We start from the raw sequence: 25,253 nt of genomic DNA on the forward strand, positions 1-25,253 counted from the left end.
AATGTAAAAAACCTAGAGAAATATGGTGTCATTAGATCCACCTCTTGAATTTCCATCAAGTAAACACAGGGCTTTGCAAACACCTAGCAAAATTCTCTCTGCAGAGTATTTCACTGGCAATCACATATTATATCCCTATACAGCTCATGCTGCCATGATTTACTGGCAAAAGCTTGGGAGTCTTGACATTTGAATCCAACCATATCAAATGGTGATGCCAAATTTAATGCAGAGATAATTTAATAACTAAAAAGAAAAGAAAAAAACCACAAAAACCAAAAACAAACCCAATTGCACCAAATCAAACTTAAGACTGTCTCTTCTACACTTTCTGTATTACTGACAAAAACAATGGACCTTTTCATATAAACACCTAAATAACACTAAAATACCAATACTCCTGCAAAGTCAGAAGTTTTTGCAATATTAAAACTTATTTAAAACAAAATGGGAAAGAGGATTTGTATGTACTCATCACTGTACCTGCAAATGAGACTTAATAGCAGATAATAAAGCTGTTTTCAATTAGCATGCTAATTGTGAAAGTATAACAAAAATGAAGATTTTTCAAGCTTTTTCATATAGTCCTATTCCTTGAATAATCAGCAAGACAAGTAGAAATTTCAGTACAAGTGCAAGGATCTGATGTCAGTATTCTTAGCTATGGGAGGTAAGACAAGGCTGAAGTCTCTCAATCCAATGCTTACTTTGTGGCAAATTAAAAGCTTTTAAGCTTCATCTTATTCCGTATCACTGAATTAACTCATGATAACTCAACTAGTTATATAATTTCAGTTTTATAAAGCCAGATTTAACTTTTTATTTTACACTACAAGATGCATTCTCTAAGTGAAATAAAACATCTCACACAGGCAAGCTTTTCATTTGTAGAAATAAAACAGTGGGTTTGGATATGCAATGGAACTGCATCATTAAAATATTGGTCTTTCATATCAAGAGCCATCAGCTATAAAGAGACCATGAGCAACCAGTGTTGATGCCCAAGGCTTTTTCAAAAAGAGAATACATAATAAGTCTAATGGACTGAATGGCAAGGAAAAATTCAGATTGGTTATCTATCAGACCCCAAAAAAAATTTTTAAAAAAGCAGAAGTGCAGGACAAAAATACTAAGGAAAAGAGCTTGTATAGTAAAAATCATTTGGATAGATAAGTCTACTTTGAATGCATAATACGGAAGTAAAAATAATTCATGTATAGGCATACAAAATTTATATAAAGAAGACATACGTTTTTCATAATACTAGATTAATTTCACTCTATAGGACAGAAATGTATTGTGGACCAGAACATGTGTATTGGGAGAGAAAAAAAATAAAAACAAACAACTAAACAATTAAAATCCTGATTTCACTACTTTTTAAAAGCTGATTTCAGTGCTTTTTGTAAGCGTGGACAATTAATCTGAACCCTAGATTGCACAGAAACAAAGGAGGAATACAAAGTTTAGTTGCATTTCAAGTCACACAAGTCACTGTTTCACCTGAGAACAGAAAACACATCAGATTTCAGCAGTCACATGCTACAGCTGCTGAATTCACACTGCTCCCATTATCTTTTACTAGTGACAAAAAGTGCTTAGGAAGTTTCTTCTATGGACCATACCATTTATCATGAATCCTCCAGATGATACTTCAAAGAAGAGTTTTCTGCCCAAATAACTCCTCCAAAAGCTTTAAGCCAGTGGCTGACAACCTTTTCCAGCCTGGGGACGCTTAAAATTTTCTACTGTACTTACCAAAGAGCTCCTGTAAACCTATCATCTGTTGACTTGATTTTCTGGGTTACTTTTCATGGTCATCTGCAACAGCAAACTGAAAACCACCAACCTACCCAAAATAATTTGGTAATATTTACCATGAGAGAATACAAGGAAAATCAGAAATTATTACATTTTTTTACAGATTGATATAAAAATACCTACAGGTTTCTCCAATACTTTTCTGTTAGCACAATAAGCAAACCGTTTATGTTCTACATGCTGATTTGTGTTGTTGTTTTATAACAGGGAAAAAACTTTGGATTCACGTCTACTTCATTATTTTTTATATTCTTTTAAATCCTCTAAGTATAATATAAAACAGCTTTTAAACCTTGCCTGACACTATGAAGCTTGATCACATTCATTGAAGCAAATAAGACATAAGCATCAATGACAAAAATTTGCTCTGACCATGGCTGAGAACAAAAAACACCAACCTGCAGCCTTGAAGAAATAAATATGAGCAAGCTACTATACTTTTCAAGAAATATCCTGCTCAGTTTCTTAGAGCAGAATGTAGAATTCTCTAATTTAGCTGAAACAATGGAACTGACTGGTCCAGGTTCTGTTTACATACACATGGGTGCTGAACTGCAGCACAGAAGAGAAATGGCAGCACGGAACACTGTCCAGACAGTCCAATGACACAGCCCACACAGACCAAGCACCAACTGCCCTAATGCCACACTCTCAAAGGCTGAACTCAACCTTACAGCATTTGAGTTGGCTAGATTTAAAAATCTAAAACAAAGCATCCAAAGTCACAAAACCACACCTTCGCCTTTGTCATAATGAACAAATCAAAAAATAAGGAAAAGGTATAAAATTAAACAGGTGTCGGGGATATTGCAAACATTTTGCATTGCCACTAAACTGCTGCCAATATACTCGTACTTGTTACCAAGATACATAGCTATACTTTCTTAAGGGATATTCAGCACCTTTCAGAATACATGTTACAGGATTAAATATAATGGCTGACAAGAACCAAGAGCTTAGTACTCTTCAGCAGGCTCATGACAGTATCACATTTTGTACATCACAACAATCAGATGGCTCACTAAAATCTACTCATCTCTACTGAAGCAAATTTTGCAAGATTTTACCCCTGACAGGCACAAACTGATTTTTTTAACAGTCTGTAGGAGTTACATGTTTTTCAATGAGGGGACTGTGGGCATCTGACAGAACTGGATAGCTTAGTTTGCATGCAGTCTACACAAGGCAGGATTGGGTTCCTTCACTTTTAGTTCCCAAGTGGTATCCCCATTCTAAGCAGTAACAAGTACACTGTGTTTGATACATTTTTTTTTATTTTAAGTTTGGACCAGAAATAGAGGAAGAATCAGATTATATTTCCTTTCCCATTCTGTATTTACCCTGCCTCTCTTAAGCCAGTTTTGTGACCCCCTCATCACAGTTAGCTATGCTGTAGCTCATAAGAAGGCGTGGCATTACATGGCAGAAATTACCATTCCAGCCACCTATCCTAGATAGCTCTGATGAATAGAAGCAGTCTTCACGAGACTCAAAGAGCCACCACGACTGTTTCAAACTTCTGAAAAGTTCTGTGTCTTTCCCTTTTTTGCTCATCTTCCCTACTTAAAACATTTCTCCTAGCTTTATCCCAAGATGAAGGAAAGCATCTGCAGGATGAAGACTCTAACTAGGAACGAGGAGCAGAATCATCCAAGCAGACAAGGAAGTGTCTCCCTTAAACTCATGGCATTTTGTTGTGGATCTATGGAAGGTTCTGAGAGCTTCCAGCTTATAGGTGAAACACATGGAACAGGCACTTAATATTCCCTGATTTTTACTTCTAAGTAACTACTTCTGTGTCCTAGTTTCTACCATTAGATTACCTGCTCCCTCTTCTGAAAGACAAATATAGTGTTACTACTACTTCAGATTGAACCAAGCCTTCCAAAACCTTACTGATACATCAGACTTCACAGGAAAAGTGGGATTTTCAGCAGCTTAAGTAGTAAGCTTTGAAGTTCTCTCTGCTGCAGCATTTGAAGCTGGAACAAAGCATTAATTAAAGCAGAGAGGAATCTCCTGTGCCAAAGCAATACACATTTAAGAAGCCACAAAAAACTACTGAAGCCAGAAGGAATATGCTGAGAACATTTCTCAGGAAACTTGTGAATATTCAGATATCTAAAAACAGTTTTAAAAATAAAAAAAAATATAAAAAAGTATTTAAGAAGGAAAAGGAAACTGATTTTGATAGACGATATTTTGTGTGAAAATTTTACTGAACATCAAAATGGAGATTTTTCTTTTTACCACAAGCTTAGCAGTTTGTTCCATTTACCCCATGCCTCAGAAAAAATCACTGAAGGTAGAGCTGTACAAAAACATACACAGAATTTCCTTCAAAAATGTTCATTATCACATCAGTGTTTTGATTACAAGCACAATTTTTTCAAACAGACTAAACACAAACAGAAAAAGAAAAAAAAACATAAAAGCCCCAATATTATCAAGTGCATCATCAGAGCAGCCCTTCACATGGGAACAGCACAAATGCCCTAGGGGAAGCCATCTGTCTCCTCTAGTGAGCTTTGTAAATATCCAAAGTTGTGTTCCTATATTTTGTTCAATACCTGACTATTGTCAGTGGCCCACAGGTGGAAGGTAAATTTCCCCTGTACCAAACTCTTACCATGAGGATCAACACAGCATTATCAGAAAGCAAATTTCTGTATTTACACACTTTCCTTCTACATGTATGCAAGAAAGAAAAGCAAAGACTTACCCTTACTTACATTTGACATGCATATATAGCAATACAGGTTATTAATAGTGATAAAGTCTTACAACAATTTCTCCACAATGAAGACTTGTATAACAGAAGTTTACCTCAACCAGCTTTGCCATCTAAATAGCAACCATGTTCTTGACTTTCTCCAAATAATCACACCATTCAAAACTTGACACATTATTTTAAAATGTGTTTGTTTTTCTTCACTTTAATGACAGAATGCCACAGATACCTTAATTTAGACAAGAAAGGAAGTGGTACTTGCAAAAGATGTTAGCAAAAGGTATTTATTCTCACTGTAGGAAAAGCCTCATGCTTTTAAATACTGTAAGAATGGTTTCTTCAGGCATGGTCAACTATCTAGAGGTCACAAAAGTCACTGCAGCACAGCCCAAAGTCCAAGGATAAGTTTACAGTGGGTAATTTCCAAAGCAGCAGCTATAACCTGACTGAAAACAAGGCAGACTAGGCTACACTGAAAAAGGAGGCCTATAAAAATTAGGAATTTTAATTAAGATAAATTGCATGTGTGATGTATACACTCATTTTCTTGTTTTCCACCCTCTGAGCTAAGAATTCAAATGCAATGTTTTAAGTTCAGTTCTGAGTATATTTCATATCATTTCTTTATAAAATGTACTGTTTATTCTTTTCTTGATTTGATTTTACCAGTATATGTACCTTATGCTACCCTAACTCATTATTCACATAGCAGTACTTAAAAGTGGTAAATTTGAGCAGAAAAAATACTGTTAATGTTTGATTAGCCATATAATCCTAAACAACCTCACAGAAAAGAAAGTTTAAATTTAGCATACGTTAATCATAGAATATGCTGAATTTGAAAGGATGCATCAGAATCATTGTGTCCAGTTCCTGGTCCTGCACAGGATACTCCTAGAATCACCATGCATCTCAGAGCATCGTCCAAAATATACTAAGAAAAAAAAATAAAATACTAAAAGCAAGCTGGTGGTGAAAGAATTTAAATCAGCCAAATTGACTCCCACGTTACAGTGTCAGTTACAGTGTCATAGCTGATAAAAAATCACCTTCTTGGTCCTAGATATCACCTCATATTCAGGAGTTAGCATGCTCTTATTTTCTTATTTTAGTTTAACCATTACATTATTTAAGCACAAGATCCACTGAAATTACAGCAGTTTCCCAAAAATACAAAATACAGCGACAAGCAGAAATGATACATCAACATGTAGCACCTATAAGCACAATTTAATAATGCAGTGTTAAAGACTGGGCAGAAGACAGCCCTTTGATCCAGAACAAAAAAAGCCAGCAAAAAACACCCTTGCTATTGTCAATAACAAATAAATATTCAGAAAATGCATAACTGGAACTTAAACTAGCTGCAGTTACCATAGAAACAAACAAGACTTACTCAACACTTCCTACTCTATTCCATTATCATTATCTCATGAACTTACATGGAGAACATTGTTCCTATTCCTATGGAAACTCTGGAAACAGCCCACATCATTGTCACAGATTAAAGCAATCTAGAACTCATCTCTTGGATTCATTTATGTGCCACCAAGACCTATGAAAGATTAAAAATAACTAAACAAAGTTAATTTCTCAACAGAGATGAGCAAAATCCAAACCATTCCCTATGAACAGTAGGTAGGCAAGCAGCAAACACTGACAAGCAGATTAAAATAACCTCTGAAGATCTGCAATGATGGGATCTGTGCAGTTCCACTGACACACCACAAGGTACATTCTCAGCAGAATGGGCACAGCAGGGCCATTTGTCTTTTTACAAATGCCTCAACTCGGGAAGACTCTGCCCTTTCATCCTTACATCAGTTCTTTTACTTTGTTGAACATGATAAGGAAAAAGGAACTTTTATACAAATATAATAGTATATAATCTAAAATACATAAGTAATTCCATCTCCAAGAACAAAAATAACTAAAAAAAAATAAAAATTAAAAAAAAAAGCCAGCAACAAAGAAACTGCATAAAAAAAGGGGGGAGAAAAAGATAAAAAAGAGGGTGGGCCACAAACAATACCACACCATACAGCTCAGGGCCTGGAACATCTTGTGCTTCCTCCCTGTGCAAAGTCAGATCTAGAAGCTGAGACTTTCCCTTTCTCCTCTAATTTCAGAAACCTAGACAACAGCTAAAGGGAAGATATGACACTATTTATTTTTGCCTGACTAGGGGATTCTGTAGGACCCACCAAACTTTGCTTAACTATATAAGAAAAATTGTAATGTCAGAGCCAACAGACTGCAAAACAAATTCTTTTATCAAAGAATGCACGTGCTTCACTGCTGAAAAACTAGTGTCATGTACAAACTTGTAAAAGGCTTGGAATATTATGAGTATGAAAGACTAAATCACTGAAGCATGCATTAAATTTCTATTCCCTATTCAACCAATATATTTTATTCTAAATTAAGTCCTATTCAGATTAACTGCATCCTAAAAGTGTTATACATGCTTGGGGGGCGGGGAAAGAGAAGTATGTTAATTTCACAAAAAGATTGGTTACAGGACATTTCCAGGATGAGATGGTCCAAATTGTGCTGATCCTTGAGAAAACTTATTAAACTTCATATTTGAATTCTGAGAGGTTGCATACTCATGTTTCCCCAAGGTTTCTCTTCCTGCTTTGAAAATCTAGTGAAATAGCTGATACTGTCAAAAACGCTGTCAGAAAATGTATATGCATATCAACCACACCTGCTCCTCCAATTTCTTATCTGCCAAATATCAAATTATATTTGAGCTCCTATTCTCATTAGAGTAATGAGACAACAGTCACTGTCTTTGGAAACAGGGAGAAACCCCACAATTTCTGAACTGTTTAATTTCACTTTGGCAGCTAGACAACTATTACTTATCACAAGAGATTGTGAGGGATTTTTCCCCCTCAACATTAAAAGAATTTGAGTCCTCTCATTTGGAATAAAAAAATTTAAAAGTAAATAAAAAGCAGCAAGAACAAATCTAGTTGTGAAAAATACTGAAAAAAAACCAAAACACACAAACAAAACCAAGAAGCATATAAAACACCTACATATATTTCCCAGGAAATTTTACTATAATTATATAAAGATCCACTTGTTTTCCCTAAATGAGTAGTGAAGCCCTCTGCCATTTTTTAATAGTTCAGAAGTCCAGACAAGGGTCTACAGCTTTCCATAGACTGAACTGTGTCAAATTCAACAATATACATATGACTTTCTTCTGTATATCAAGCACTCCATCTAATTAAGGAAATCTTTTTCTTCTTACTCAAATTATATAATTTCAGGAAGCAAAATCAGTTCATAAACATGTTTAATTTCCTGCATCTTGAGATTAATTATGAATGTGTCTGATTCTTCTTTGAGAAACCCACCTCAGAAATCTGGTACTTCCATCATCTACAGCATTTTAATGCACTTCAAAGTAAATGAGTATTTCCCTGAACAGATTTTAGGTAAACTGTTACCTTTTACTGTTATTTATATTTATGCCACTCAACATCAAATGCAGACAGAACTGCACAGGTTCAATTAGCGTGTTCTTAAATCACATGCTTATGCAATTTAACGCGGACACATTTTTAAACCTTATGTCAAATTCCCATCTACATTGTTTAAGAGCAAAAGTCACATTTTCAAAGGTTGTGGCATCAAGAACATTATGTTCCAATCGTGCTTCTCAAAGGTAAAGCGTGAGGAAAAAAGAATATTCTGGCCACACTACTGGAGGCACCATGCTTAGCCAGCTGCACTACTTCAAAAAACAAAGACAGTCTCTAACTGAAGGACACTCTCCATCTCCTTATACAAATCTCTTCCTCCAAAGCCTGCCCTTCAGATGAAACTGGGTATTGTCTTTCTTTGTGCCTAAACCACTTATGAAATGTCAGGAATAGAATTTAGCTGCTAATGCAGTAAGAATGTTTATTTCTATTTCACTACTTTATCTTTACTATTTTCACATAAACTAGTGAAATAATTCAATATTAGTACAATCTCATGCACATGGCACTTTTACATCTCTTACAGACAAGAATTACAGCCTAGGAAACATTCAGTTGACATAATGGCAAGCAAGTGACAGTGAAATATTTTGAAAATTCAATATAACTATTTAACACCTCTCGTTCTTGTTTCTCACAATGCTCCCAACAACAAAAAAAACAAGGTTCTAATTTCTCCTCTTTAGTCTTTAAAAGTAATTTTCCCTCTAATGAATGGAATGGGAGGAAAGGCGATGACAAATATGGTTGGGATTTTTCAACATTTATTTCAGGTACAGAGCCCTTCCTTCCCTCACAACCACCAAGGAATTAAACATTTTTAAGAAAACTAGTGTGGAAGGGAATCATCTCTATTAAAGACTTCAGTGTTTTTCTCTGAATGGATTAAATAATTTCATTAATTTTCTCCAATGACCCAGACAATGAATAACAAGTAATATCCCTTACTTTCCAGAAGATGCACTATAAAACATGATTCTGTAAATTATGATGGAAAAAAGTATTTTCTGACTTAAAAGTTTTCAAGTAGTTCTATGGCTACAATGTTGCCTAAGGCCTTCAAGGCTGCATCTGTTGTATAAATAGAAATATTTTATTTCACTAGAGAATTGTACAAATGGTCCAATGTCAATGTAAATGTCCAATCTTGTACTACACTATGAAGCTACAACCTTTATACATGTATATTGCTTCGTATTTTCCATATTGTTGGCCTTTATTTTCTTCACCCATGGGTACCCATAAAGTTTGAAAATTAAAGAGGTAATTATGGAAGCACCCACTATTTAAATATTTGTTCCAATATTCACAAAGCACCCGGACAAACTAATACGATAAATTAGAAAGCTGTTTTGTAAGGTTATTAGGGAAGAAATAAAAAGCTACATCAGACATGTCAAAGATATGGTGACAGAACCCAGAAGAGACTGTTCCAAAAAGCAGCCCTACTTCTAGATTCCACAAACAGCACTTGACATTCCACTAAGATTCATTTTAAAGAAAATGTCTGTCCAAGTAAGAATAATGATGGGAGCTTTTCCCATGGGGAGCAAACACAAATAAGCTTCTACTTTACACTGATGTGTGTTCCACACTGCATTAACTTGTCTCTTTCACTTCCCAAATAAATCCAGGCAGCAGTTCCACAATAGGCTTCAGGTGATCATGCTGAAGCTCAGTTGTAACTCTTCCCAAGTCCACCTTCACTGGACTGCTTTTTAATTTTTTTTTGTAAATATTGGATGTATAAAAATTTTAATTTAAACTCTCACAGTGTAAAAGTATACTGTAATTCCTTTTCTACAGATATCTCATACAATTTTGGTTTCAGAGAACTGTGAAATCATCAATTCCTCCTTCTTCAAGGGGAAAAACGAAATCTGTGCTTCAATTCAGAAATATAGAGACAGAAACAATAGTAAACAGAAAGCATAGTAGAAACAGAGTGTATTAAATTAGTAATCCATGATTAAGTCCTAATATTTCCAAACAATACGCTTCAACATAAATACTGATTTGATTTTGCTACATCCTATATCTAAAAATAATTAAATCTATTTAATAAGAATCTTATCTAAAAATAAGAATATTATGCTCTAGCATAACAGCATAATTGAAGCAGTTAGCCTTTAGCAAATATTCTCAGAAAGTAAAATTTAAATGAACAGCCAAATGGTCCATTCTGTAAATGATCCTCCATAAATTATATCCTGTCAATTCAAATACTGAATTTGATAAGTGTTATATTAAAATAAATGGATCTTGTTTTCTGAACTGACCAAAATTAACTAAGAGGTTCCATACATCACTACTTATTTCTCAGATGGTTAGGCATATTGATAAACCCAGATGTGCACAATATGTGCCATTATGCCTTGAAAGGACTATAAATACACTCCCAGAAATAACCTAAGCCAATGACATTGGCCAGCTGGTCCCTTATAAAATGCAAGGGTAAACTCTAAAAAATACCACAAAAGAAATAAATTAAGTCATCAAACAGTGTTGAGTAAGTTCTTTCACTATATTGAAGTAAAATATATTTGATATTATGTATGTTAGGTTTTGGTCCCCATTGTTGGTTCGTATCTGTGTTCACATACAACTGTGACAATATTCACAGTAAAATCAACACAGGCCAATCTCTCGCTGCAGAGGTGGGAGCAGAGAACTCTAGCTTGGGAGATTTTCAGTCTTGATACTTATTTTGGAACTAGGAGCATGACTTTAAGGCTTTTCATTTATAGTTTCATTTTTAACACTGAAGATGTCAGGAAACATGCAAAATGCCATGTTTTAGAAAACAATCACTAAAAGACTGTGAATATGGCAGCTGCATGTAGAGAACACACAGTGCTAAAAGCAGCAAGGGAACACACTTTCCAGCTATTGATAAAAGTCAGCAACTAACACAAACAAAAGTGAAGAATGGTACTTTTAGGAAAAATAATCAAAACACTCATTTGCAGAACCAAACAATACAGTGGAAATTAACTCACCTCAACTTTTTGCTGTAGAAGACTCGATTAAGAAGTGCAATCTATTTTCTTTTCCTCTATTCTTTCTCCCATCCAAATAATTACTCTAATAGCCCAAAATTGACCCATGGTAAAATATCTCTCAACCAAAGTAAACAAAGATACAACCCCTTTTTCAATTTAACTCAAACTAGTTACAAAGTTTCACTGGGATTCTCTGAATTTTTAATTAGGAATAAAATTACTTTAGCTTCTAGTTTATAAGTATGTTCATTCTAAAAAGAAAAATAATCAAAATTACATAGGAGACACTTTTTACTAAAGTGAACTCCGCAGAAAATCCTTGCATTTTAATATTTGACAATGCTCTTAAGCAAATATGTTTAAATAAAGTGAAAAACTAAAACGTTTTTTTCCCTTTAAACCATAGATTATCATCATCTGTCTTTATCTGATAGGTAACTGTTCACAGGTTTGAAGGATTACTATGCCAATAAAAAAAAATATTAAGAGAATATAAAATTATAATTAGTCTATTAAATATATCACAAATCTCGTTGCATAGCCAATTCAATCCTGTCTTTGATTTACAGTTCTGACCACTCTCTACCTTTGTAACACTTATTTTCCAAGTTTGCTTCCATTCTTCCAAGCACAATTTTACTTTCAGATAAAATAGGTCTATAGTTTAAACACCTAATATGAAATTCATCAATTCGTTGTTTGTAGTTCAAAATCATGGGGCTGGAGCTGTGAAATAGGCTGGGGACTGGCAGTTTTTCTATTTGCTGTCTCTGTCTCCCTCTTGCAGTGGTACTTAATCTGCTATTTTGCAGAGAAAATTGGGATTGACTCAGTGCTGATGCAACAAACCTATATGCAAAAATCCTCCACTAATGCTGGGACACAGTGCTTCTTAAAAAAACATTCCTTAAAATAAAAACATAGAAAATCATAGAAAACTTACAAGTACTCTGCCAGTTAATGTCTGGGCAGATATCATGACTCCTGCCCAATCCTTCACAGACGTCATCCATCCCACTTCTGCTGCCACATTCTCCTCTTTTTCATCTGTTGGTTTGCAGGCTCCATCTGCCTGTGTATCTCCACCACCATTGATCTTCTGGGCCTCCTGCAAAGTATTTGGGTTAGTTAATGTTTAGCAATTTGAGGGTGAAAGCCAGTATATAGGTAGGGCCAAGAAATGCATAAAAACCAGAAAAATCTATCTTCCTGGATCCCTGCTAGGTGAAATTATGAACCTACTTGGCCACTTCTCTTTAGAAATAAAAGAAATAGAAATGCTCTTTAAGGTACCAGACTAACTAAAAAATAATACTCTCCTTGACATTACATCTTTGAAACAGATACTTAGCCCCAATATACTATATGTTCCTTCTTTACAAGCAATATAATTGACAACAGCTCTATATGCAATTACAGAGTTACATATAAATGAATTTGTCAGACATAAACTGAAAGACCTTTTGATGTATCAGCTCAAAATAATGCATACTAAGTGTGAACATAATTTATGTACAACTTTAATTTCCTATCACTAGAATTAATTATCTGAGTAAACCTTCACAGAGAAGCATGATGTAACAAGACAGCAATTATCAAGTGTGAGGGGAACAAAAATCCATCATAAAGTATCTGCAGGGAGCTGCCACGCTATCAGTGAACCTGTGTTTCAATGAAAGTGTTTAATATATCACAGGAATTACTCTGTCAGTAAGTAGCTCTCACAGGATGAAGAGCTAGAAATTAGAGGAGCCTCAGCTGCACCAGGCTCACTGACGAGTCACATGCACTGGAATTCAGATCAGTCTCTCATGGATGCTGCAGCAAGGATGTCGTGCTCTGTAACTGCCTGCCATGTGCTACAGTCATGGATGCTGCACAAACATCAAGGGAAATGATAGGGAAAGCCAGCATGGATTGCACAGTGTTTAAATCATATTGCATGCAAAGTATCAGACTGTGCCGTGAGCATGCCTTTGGTGACAGCACAATGCTAATGACTTCCTGAATACTTGACAAGTTATGCTAAACAAAAACAGGAGAGGCAGCAAAATTCAGCGCTGAAGCAAATCCTGAGTACTACATCTGCACTAGTGTTCCAAGCACTCTGCACAGACCAACACCTTGAAAGATCTTGTTTATAGATTACTTGTCTGTAGGCCACTAAGCAGGAAATCAATTGCCATTAATCCCCATTGGGATATCTTCCATACAAGCATAGATGCTTGATGCTGGTTATGTGTTTACTACTACAGTAGAAATGCTACCCTGAGGTGCTCAAAACCCATAGCTGTGAGACAGCCTTGAGGACACATCTGGACATAGGGGACAGGTACTTCCTGAGGGTAGAACTGAACTAATAAAGCAATTTCATTGAATCTGTCAGCAAAGAACAGTGGAACAACGCTAAAAATGTAATATGGAGACCAACAGTTGCTTTTAGTGAAGCTCAACATTGCAACTTAATCAGCTAATCAGATTCTCTTTTCTCTGCTAGTTCCCCTCCCAGAAAGCAGGCTCCATGTTCTTACTAGCGATTACAGCACAGTGTGGAGTTACTACATCGATAATAACAAATTATGCAGAGTTACAACAGTAATTCAGTACACTTCCCAAGCAAATAATGCAACAGAAGTTTAAAATTACTTTGTATTTGCATAACTGGACCTCATTCACTGACAAATTTGGACGCAGTGAATCAGATGTTTTGCATTGAAAGACGTATCCTGCGCTGCACACGCACCGAGCACAACCTACAGAAATGAGCTCATTGCAGAGGACAGCGATGTACAACACAGAGAGAAGCATTTCCAGCAGAGCAACGCTTGGCTGGAGCCAATTGGTATCACAAAGCCGTAGAGATCATTCCCAAAGGAATCACCACCATCAGAGTTTTGATTATAAACCAGGAAAGAGAAAACTAGGCTCTATACTCTAAACAATTTTGAAGTTTAGGCAACCTAGACATCTGCAAGGCCTCACTGGTCCTAGCAGCTGTCCCCAGGCTCTTCCCTCACTCTGATGCCCTCAGTGGCCCAGGACACCATTTCAGCCCTGTCCAGGGCTCCCACAGCCCATTCCCAGCCGGTTCCCCTTGCTGGACCCACAGGCTGCTGTCCCCAGCTGTCCCCGGCCCAGGGCCTTGCCCCTCCACCCCAGCCATGGCGCTGGGCAAGGCCCTGGCCCATGGGACCCCACAGTCCTGACAGCTACAGACTGCTTAAAAATACTACACATGCCATTTCTTTCCCTCTTCCCACCAGTTTCTCTGCCTTTTGTAACTGCTAGAGCTTGTCTTTCAGAACTGTAAGCTTCACACACCAGATTTTGCACCATGGTCCTCCTCTGCATTGCACAGTGAGCTTTCATACTCTGTACAAGTTTATACTGAATGAATTAATGTGGTTTTCATAGTAAAGGAAGTATAATTATCTCTTCCTCTCAGATAAGAAACTGAGGTGCTGATTAGGTGCCTAACCCAGTCACTAGAGAAGTCATCGGCAGAATCAGTGTGAAACCAGAGTCTTTTTTGATCATTTCACCCAGCAATCCTTGTTTAAAAGTGCATGGATGCACACCTGCTAAAAACACATAACTACAGATCATTGAACAAAATGCTGAATGAAAAAGTCCGTTTTATGTTAGTGAACTTTTAAGTATTAAGGTTAGAAAATTCGTGTACATGTTCTTTACCCCCAATCTTTTTGTCAAAAATCTGATTGCTCATAAAATATTAAAAAAAAATTTAAAATTTCCTAGCACTCAATGAAATAGTAGCAAGTTACTTAATTGAAGGAGAAAGGTAGCTTTTATATTTTGAAAAGATTTTCATAACCGACAGTTCTTTTGCTGCATCGCCTTTTGGTTGCCAATAGAATAGAGCAGTTAAACATGATAAACCTACTCATTATTTGATTCTCTGAAGGTATTAAAGTCTGTAATACATTTGAATGGCTATATTTCTGTATTTATACTAGTTATTTCACCTCTATTTAAATCTCCCACCCATATTATTTCTTAATTAAAATTTAAGTAAAACAATCATCCCCTGCCAAGTATGATTTGGAACAACATCTCACGATCAGCCTAGATCTTGCCATTATTGTAGCCATAATTAATATGCAGATTAGTTGCTGTTATGTAATATTTGTATTCAGTTGGGATATTTTATATTTTTCATCTGCATGGCTAGCTTTTTATCTTCCTTAATTGGCAGTTAAGTATTAGGAAAAGTTTATCCCCAAGTCATTATGCAATTTTGCAGAGATTACTAAAGGAGGTTTTAAAGGCTGCTTTTATCTTTTAATACTGAACACAAAATTCAGTCCTATTATTAAGTGTATAGTCTTGTTTCATTGCTATTTCCTCATCTCAAAGCACTGAGTAACCAACACCAACACCTGAAAAAGATGCTTAAAATAATAACCTGACAGTGACGATGCTTGTTTAATAATTTACAAGTTCAATATTACAAGTAAGGGATCTTTACCCACTCTGCGTACCAGTTTTCATTATTTTAATTACTTGATGACAGGAACCTGCAGGTAGATTAAGTGAGAAGCAGTATATTGTGAAACATATATTTCCTGAACCTAATGCCTAAATGGAAGAGAACACGATGAGAAGGTGTGTACAGGTATCACTACTCAGCATTCTACCAATGGTTTGATACAGACCTGGACCAGAAACTTTAATGGTTTGTCTTCTATTTTCAGCAATAAATATTGATTTAGATTTCATAAATTATGGGATTCTTGAACACAGTCACCTTAAGGAAGAAGAACTCAGAAGGGCAAAATTCACTCAAAAACAGTTAACAGTTTTCAAAATGTGTTCCTGCCTGTTCCATTTCACCTCTAAAATATCTCTACAAACATAGAACCAATGCACAGACACCTCATCCAACTCAGGACAACATAAAACCAGAAAATCATTATGAAAATTTAAAATATCATCTAAGAATAATCTGTCTTTTTTAAAGCCCTAAAAACACAGGAGACCATGAAGACAATCAAGAAGGTACTCTCTGATGTACAGTACTGAAAAACCTTGGTATCTTGCTAAAATATGTTAAAAATCATATGAAATAGGCAATCAGTGGGAGGGAGAAGACTTGGGTTGGAGTGTGATGAGACAAACGGTTTGATAATCCCATTTATCTAACATGTAGCTGAATATCACACAAAAATCATTAAGTAGTCACCTGTAGTCAGATACAGAGCATTGAGTCACTCAAGAAAAAGTAGTATGCTCGATTTCAGCAGATGTTTAAAAACAGTAGCACTAATGAGGCAAACACACTATCAGCCTTTGAATTCCACCCTAGATAACATGAGATGAGAAAGAGCCTGTCAGAATGGCAGCTGCTTCCAGATTAAAGCATGCAGTAGTAAAACAATAAGAAAATGTAGTTTGGAGCAGTTAGGAAAGGGCTCCTTTAGATAATGATGCCAGCAAATAGCAATTATTTCTCTATTAACTGCTTTTCAATTAACAGCATTGCATTCCTAGAGCCTGCCATCTTATGAAATGTTTTATATCACATCAACAACACTATGCTAATGGCCATTCTTACAAATTGGGAATCACTATTTATATTCCCTTCCTTTTCATTCACCTGTTTCCCCAAAGCCACCAAGAGGTGCCATGTGAAAAGGAATAATGTTGCACATGAGACCATTTCTACTTTCTCTTGGGCAAATGTCTAAAACACTGTGTTCCAAATTATTAGACTCATATCAATAATTTAATTCCATGTCCTTCAATACATTCACTCACCACTTTTAACCCCTTCAAACAGGGGCCTTAAATTTATATAAAACCATAATATTATGCTGCATTCTCCAAAGCTGGGCAATGTACGGTGAATATTAGGGCTCCAGGTACCTACTGAAAACATTGCCATGGCAGATGTCTTGTCAGATACCGTTACCATCCATAGTCTCCATCTTAATAGTTACTAAGTACCAGTTCATCCAAGGCTAAAAACAAGCAAAACAAAAAAACCCTGCAGCTGTTCACCTGTTCCAGCGCAGTTTAGGGAACACGAGTTTTCACTGGAATATTAATAAACAAAAACAATGGCAATGTGAGAAATGAACAGCTTTATGGAGACTTCCAAACCCCTTGGAAGAGTTAGACTTGTAGCAAAGAGAAAGCAAAGGCTAAACTAAATAAATGTGGGGTAAGAGGTACTTCTGAACTGGCCTATCGACAGCATTTCTTTGCATATTAGGTTACACTGACGTCAGATATCATAATGTAGCTATGGTTTGACTTGTTTCAAATGATTAATTATTGATATCCAGACACACATTATTCCTTTCACCGAATAAAAGAACCAGAATGATCTGTGGAAAACATGGCTGATGAGATAACCCAGCATTTTGCTGTCATAAAATATTCACAAGCCATATAAATTTGGTGTTTTCAAATTTGGAAGATTAAGAAAAATAATGCAAAATAGAATACAAAGCTTTTCTTACTAATTTTAGACTGAGATGTTATACTCTATTTTCTGCATTCCTGAGGGATTTCTGAGAAGTATCTTGCCAGTCTTACTTACAACCAGAGCCTTAATTTCTGTGCTGACCAGAAGAAAACCTTTTTTTTTTTTTTTTTATTCTCTTCCTGCAGTGACCAGCTTCTCTGTTGCATTTGTGCAAACCTTCAGTAATCCTCACAGATTTCATGTTCTGCGCCCTTCATATTTCTGGCATGGGTTACTTGCATAAAATTCCCTTTTCACATCACTGCTTTGATTGACAAAAAATTGCTGCAGTAGAGAAATTAATTCTAAAACCTTGACCTGAGAGACAAGAGAAACTAGACTAGTAAAATATAGTGTTCCGCCCATGATCCCACAAATAGTACAACAGTCTGTCAAATGAAGGGTTCCTGGGTATGGTTCTCACTTAAGAATATGAAACAGCAGACACCTACGTTATCTGAAATCTGAAGAAAGTACAAAAAGATTCATTTCAAAGATTAAAAATTTCTACACATTAATGGAAGTGTTATAATGTAACACTTTCATTGATATGAAACAGTATTCCCAAATAAATTAAAAACTGTCTGGCAGATTTCCACACCAGCCTAAGAATTAAGAGGCATGCTGGACATCCCTGTTCTGTCATCGAATTTTGAAAGTCCTCAGACACACTGTCTAATATCTTCATGTCTTCACCCTGCAGCTATAAAACAAGAGCACCAACAGTTGCATTGGGTTCCTATAAAGATGAATATATGTAGGATTTTAGGTGTCTCGGTATTATACAAAGACAATGCAGACATAATCCAAGTGGAATCACAAAGTAAGACACACTTAAAACCTACTGGTAAAGATTGTTAAGACTAGTTCTATAAGAAAATTAAACATATTAAGAGAGATGTGTAAAAGAGAAGCATTTAAGAATTCCAGACAACATAGGGCAATGAAAAGGAACAGAAAGTCATTGCAAATTTACACATGTTCAAAGAGACAAACGGTGCTTTTCAAAAAGATGATTGGTTCAATTTAGAAGGAGTTTTTATCAATAGTTATGTAAGCTCTCACTATAAGTTTGGATGAATAATTTCATATAAATTTATTGATAAAAATAAGACAAAAGTTTTCTTCTGTGGCTTCTTACTCTGCATCAGACCACGCTGTTAGAAATAACCCATGAACTTAAGACTACGTAATAAGTGAATCTACTGTCTGCAATATATAAGTAAACAAAACAATAAGACAAGTCAGAGATGTACAGGTTAAAAGTATTCACTGAAAATATTTCAGAGACTATCAAACTAATACCTAGCCCATAAATTTATTTTCCTTGTTTTATAGTTAACAGAGCATTTCTTATTAATTTCCTCTACTAAGACCAAACTATTACCACATTAAAATAGTCTCTGAAGGTTCTTTCAATTATAAAGTAGGAGACAAGAGGGCAAACGAGCATTTCACTTTATTAATGGGGGCATTACATTTAAATGAAATGACAAATTTCATTATTCTTTGGTCCCTACACACCACAGAAATATGTACATTAAGTAATACAGACAATTACCATGTAAGGCATTAGTGGCATTAGTCTTTAACTGTATTTTCTGTGGTTCAAGCCTTATATCGAGATCATTATTTCAAAACATATTTTCAAAGTCCTTTAAGTAGATTAGCCTTAAATATGAGAGAAACTAAACTTGCAAAAATATATGAAGCAATTTTAGATGGGACTGAGTTATTGAAAATATAGAAAATATATATAGAATATAGAAAATATAGAAAAAGAAAGAAATTTCCTTAATAGAAAAGCATAGAGTAGGACATAAAAGGTGCAAGTATTTTCTGTTATCCTCCTGTTTGGTTTCCTCCCACCTAATAGAAGGCAAATCAAAGTAAGCATACAATTGAAAATAAAATTGATATTGACATTGTCATGAAATGAAAACTGCCAAATTACCTATATCCTATCGAGTGAGAAATATCTGTCACAGATGACAAAACACTTTCAGTAGTTATCATAAAGTCTCAAAGTGCTTTAGAAATGGGAGAAAAAAGTCTCAAAAATGAGAAAGAAGTACAAAACAGTGGGGAAATTACCTAACTTGTTTATCTTGATTACAGGAAGTACTTTAGTTGATTGCTTGTAATTTTGTTGTTGTTAACATTGAGTAATACACAGTTCCAAGATTTTTCAGTCATTACCGCTTGGCACTTTTTTTTTTTTTTTATTACCATGAAAGGACGTAAGATAGAAAAATAATACATTCAATTTTTTTCTAATTTTAAGAGAAGCATTACTTGTAAATCTTTTCTGATTTATAGGATCTAGATTACAGAAGTAGCTTTTACAAAATAACTATGTGATAGATCCAGCAGTAAGAAAACTAATGAAATAACTATTCACTGCCAGGAATAGTCAATTAAATGAGACTTTAAAATGTTCCAAAAGTAGAAAGTTTATTTCACTGAGATATATACTCAAGCATCGTTTACAAAATAAGTATCAACCAGCTTTGTCAGTGCAGTCAAACTTCACTTTTCAACTTTTTCACAACTTTTCAGTTGTGTCTTTTTCTCCATCCTGCTCAATTGCAGAAGAGAGGTTTGTACCCATTAGCAAACAGGATGTTTTCATTCATTGCATTAACAATTTTGAAATCCTCGCTTGCATGTGCTATCAGAGGAATCCAACAGGAGGAGATACAGACTGAACTACAGAAGCAAATTTTTACTCTCTTCTGTGAGGTACAGAATAGCAAGGCAGCAACCACCTGTGACTAAAACTCCTGTTCAAAAATCAAATTTCTATTGCCCAAAAATCATAAAGAATCTGTGGATTAGGAAAGGCAGTGCCCAGCTTAAAGGACAAAGCACAAAGTACTATAGTTACTCCAAAACAGGAATTTTGGTCCTTACATAAAAGGAATTAACCACTCATTTCCTTGGCTGAAAGAACAGGTTTTCACCTCAGAAACTTGCTGACAGGAATTTGAGAACTCCATTTGACTCAAATCAAACATTTTCACATGAAAGGGATGCACTTAAACACTTCCATTTTCTTTATATGTAAAATAGCAAGTTACCGGTATTTTATGGAAATACTGGTAATCTTCAATGCTCAAATAGAATTTATTTGCACATATATTTTTATAAATAGATTTATGATTTTTCAGGAGGTTTTAAAGATACTAGCATAAAAGATGAAGGAGAAAGGCTGTGGGACAAAAATAACTGAGAGACTCACAAATATAACAGGTTGGTAATGTCACAAAACACACGTATAACAACAATTAGAAGAATGCCAGAGAAGCATTTTATCATCTGCCAAATTCGATAAAAGAGTAATCTCTAGGGCATTTTTGATTCATATAACATTTAGTCTCATTGTATTAAAATCATAAAGGAAAGCACAATGAATTAAAGGCATCTCTCTGTAGAATATAATGCCATATCTAAGCCTATCCTGATGCAGGAAAATAAGTTCCAGTATGCAGAACATAAATATTTAAAGAGCAGCAGGTTTTAATTAAGTAATTAAAACTGTTTACTAGCACACAACACTTCTCACTTAGAGATTACAGAGAGCCATGGAGCTTTCAGACTGCAAGAATTTGGTGCAGGGGGGAGGGCAGGAGTCTGGAGCAAAGATAGACAGCTCTAGTTCTCAAAATATTGAAAATGCAGATTTACTGCTATTTTAATGATTACATTGAAATAATTATATCAGTCTCAGTATTTCCCTCTAGAAGACCAGTTACATCACATTGTCAGAAATGTATAAGTGCTATTATTTAATCAAGTAGATATGACTTTATTTTTTGCCCCCTGCTATGGAGACAGTTTTGTGTAATGTGAATCTCATAACTCCCTCGCATAAACAGCAGACAGAAGTTTTTAAATCAATGAGGAATTTTTCTTCTTTCAGTTTACATTTCTTTTAGGTACCTTATATTACTTTGGTTCACTTACTAGACACTAACTATCAGCATCCAAATTATCCAACATCAAAACCTGTAGACTACAAATCCAGCATCTGACACTTATGGTACAAGGAAACACACACCATTGCTCCAAATTTACAGACCCTGAAATCTAACAGAGAGAGAGGGACTGATAAATTTCTATCTGACTTGTATATTGTATCACCATTAATTGTTACTCATGCTATATAGAATGCGAACAAGCTCAGTGATTTCTCTTTGACTTTCTTAACTTCATCACCTTAAACAACAGGCATAACTTCCAGCAGCACAGAGATCATCTCCTGCTCTTGTGTGCAGTGATGCACTGCTAGGAATTGATGCATGACTTTGACATTGAACATTGCCTCTTTAGGCAATCAGAAGTTGGACTAGCAGAAAATAAAGATACGTGGTGTCCATTCTTGGCTCTCATAATGCATCCTGTTTGAGGCAAGATTGACTCTGACTGTACCAAAACTTGTAGGTGAAGCTCCTACTCTGATAGGTCATTTTCTGAATTAAAACAGGAACTCTTTGAAGCTCCTCAGAGGCCTGAGTGCTCAGAAGCAGCCTTGGCAGAGTTGCATTAGTAGCACAGGGCCACTGAGGTGCTTAAAGGCAGTCACTGTTCTGTCTCATGAGTCTGCAGTTTTTGGTTTCAAAATTTATCAAGCCAGCAGATACAGCATATGTTACAAAAATATGTTACCTCTGAACACTGACTCTACCTATAAATTATGCATGACACAGCAGGCAGTTATTGTCACCTGAGCAGAAAAGGTAATGAACAGAGGTGAGAGGATAGGTCAATTTAAATTTCTAGCTGTTTTCGTAAGCTTAAACAAGAATAAGAAGAAATCAAAGTATAACTACTGTTAAATCATCAAAAACAATATTGAATTTTAATTTGCTAGATCTTTGTTGGAGCAAAAGTTGACAATGGCAGATAATAAAGTTAAGGCTACTATAGAAATTTCCACCTTGAATGCCATTTGTTTATATCTTGCAATTCTGTGGTAATGTGATGTTATTATGGGGCCTAGAACTCCAATTTTTTCTTTTAAATTTTATATTAATTATTTTGATAAGGACTTTGCAGCAGCATAAAGATTGAACAGTTCAGCAAAGCAGGCTGTCATACTTTACACTATTCACAAAATGTGTTTTACTGCATTTACTCATCAGTTTGAAACTGAGAGACCTTCTCCATTTACCATGCTGCATAATTACCTCACACAGCTTTTCAAGATGCAGGTGCCCCCTCCCATAATTTATCTGTGAATGAGATTCATTGACAATCCTAGGCAAGTATCACATGACATTAAAAATTTCACCTTAACTACCTCTTAAAAGAAGAAAGGGCTTAATTAAGCCTTAGTTAAAAAAAAAATAAAAAGTAATGAATCATACATCAGTAATTCACATCTTCCAAGTATCTGATTCTAGTTTATTCAGCAACAAGACATTGAAGTAATACATGTAACTAGGAGATGCATTTGAGAAATAAATAATATCTTTGCATTTCAGATTCAGCTGTAGGAAACTGGGGTAGAGGAAGGCATGAACTGTAAGTTCAGCTCTTTTTTTGAGTTTAAAAGTATGGCTTTTATCCTCACAAAGTAGTTTAACAAAGAAAATGGGATCTGCGGGTTACAAAAGCAGAAGTCTGATGCATCATGGATCCCATTTTGTCTGCAGATCTACAACTCTAAGAAAAGGATTCAAGGATGTTTTCCTCCTGGTCACTTTCCAAGTCCTCACTGGTATCATGGGATGCACCCCATAATTCAAATACTTCAGTTTTTTAACACCCATAAAGTGCCCAATAAACTAAAAGTGATGTGTAGTTTTTACCTGATGCCCACATTGGCAATCACTATTGCCTAGAAGCATCTAGTAACCCTCACCCAAAAGATTTCTTGCAAAAATATTTCTGAATAAAATTAACTTCCTGTGATGGAAGCTTCTTCCTTAAGACTAAATCATGTATCAGATTTTCGTACTGTGGTGTTTAAAGAAAATTTGACTTCAAATGTATTTTGAAGGGTTCTCCATGGAAACAAAGTTTTCTTGTTATTGATTAGGTCAACAGGAAGAGCTGTAAAAATTTAAATGGAAAATTGTTACTTTCGTTCACTTTTAGCTTTTTATGGGATTCAGAAATGATGAAACAATTCTATTTCCTCTAAAAACCCACAGCTATTACCTATAAAATTAAGTTGGAATCCCTCAGATCCACAGAAATGTTTTCCTACACAGATTTCTTCTCATGCAGATAACCACAGGATAACAGAAAACTATAAACTAAGCAAACTCCAATCTCTATTAATATTTCATAAAGTAAAGCATGTTTTACACAAAGTTCTAAGCAATGACACACAACAAAGGCTCATGGGGGGAAAAAACCCCTTATACAGCAGAACAGCAAGAGCTATTTTGTATCAGCTTTTTTTCTTATAGCTATTGGCTTCATCCATCACACACCAACAAATCTTCACAACTCTACTGCTTCTTCAGGTCACAAAGTGATCTTTGTGAACTACTATTTAAGTAAATAAATACCTCATTACTTCATTACCCCACCTCATTACTTCTCCTGTTCTATGATCTCCAGCAACTTTTTTGCACGCATGGTGGTAAATGCAGTCTCCTTACCTCTCTAACAATTTATGACAACAGAAACAACTGAAACAGAGAGAAATACTGGGCCCTCATACTCTTCTCTCACCAGAAAAATCCTATGTATGTTTCTTATTACAATCAGCCACAGCAACTGTCAGCATATGAAAGTAAACCCTGTGAAAGTTCCTAATGTCTTTTGTTAAGCATAGTACCAGTCAGAAAAGGAAAAAAAAAGGAGCCTAGATGTTTTTTTACAAGGGCTGTCAGGCACTGGCACAGCTTGGCCAGAGACATTCTGGATATCCCATCCCTGGAAGTGTTCAAGATCTGGTTGGATGGAGCTTTGAACAATCTGGTCTATTGGAAAGCATCCCTGTCCATTGAACTGGGATTGGAACAAGAAGATCTTTAAGGTCCCTTCCAACCCAAACCATTCTGTGATTTTACTATCCATCTCTCTGGATAGTACTGTCTCATATGGATTATAACCTAGATAAAGGAGTTGTAAAGATTTTGGAGCACCATATAGAACTAAGCTCACAATGTCCAGAAGTGTGGAAGTGCAGTATAAAGCTAGTACTTCCTGTGCCAGGGTCCGAGTTGAAGGCAAGCTGAACATGAACATGTCCTGGCAGCCAAAGGAATGTATATCCTAACACAATTGGGATTGAGTAAAGAGCCTCTGAGCTTGCAATTAGTTCAGCAGAAGGGGTCTGGTGACAAAGAAAAATATGTTAAAAGATTTATCATCTAAGCTGTTTTTTCAGGAGATAGGGAGGTATCATCCTTCTTAATTTTTTTCACTTTGTTTGCTTGATTTGGGAATGGGGGTTTTGGCTAAAAGTCTCCAATGCTTTCAGAGAAGCTTCTACTATTATCATCAACTGTGGTGGTTCTGAGTAGTGAAAATATGATCAACATCTGCACACACACTCTGGATGAAACCCTGCCAGCCTCCTAGGGTGACAACAGATGTTTTTGTTAGTTCTCATGTCTCATAGGAGCCAACCCAGGGAAAGAGTCAAAAACTGCAAGTAACACTGACAGCAGGAAGAATACCATGGTCCACTGGCCACTGTGGTCAGCATTTAACCAAATAATTCATCATAGGAGTAAACACACCAAATT

The 25,253-nt window shown here is 35.6% G+C and overlaps 1 protein-coding gene across 48 annotated transcripts in view; it reads right to left on the reverse strand.

Moving 5' to 3' along the window:
* The window catches only part of KCNMA1 (potassium calcium-activated channel subfamily M alpha 1), a 431,738-nt gene that overhangs the window by 300,951 nt on the left and 105,534 nt on the right, over positions 1 to 25,253 (reverse strand). For all 48 annotated transcript variants that reach the window (XM_086901436.1, XM_086901419.1, XM_086901432.1 and 45 more), the window contains one exon: positions 11,998 to 12,162. In XM_086901436.1, the coding sequence (XP_086757562.1) occupies positions 11,998 to 12,162 (165 nt within the window). The remainder of the gene's footprint in view (positions 1 to 11,997; positions 12,163 to 25,253) is intronic.

The sequence above is a fragment of the Cyanistes caeruleus genome, chromosome 8 (assembly GCF_971803275.1).
Source record: "Cyanistes caeruleus chromosome 8, bCyaCae1.hap1.1, whole genome shotgun sequence".
Classification (NCBI taxonomy): domain Eukaryota; kingdom Metazoa; phylum Chordata; class Aves; order Passeriformes; family Paridae; genus Cyanistes; species Cyanistes caeruleus.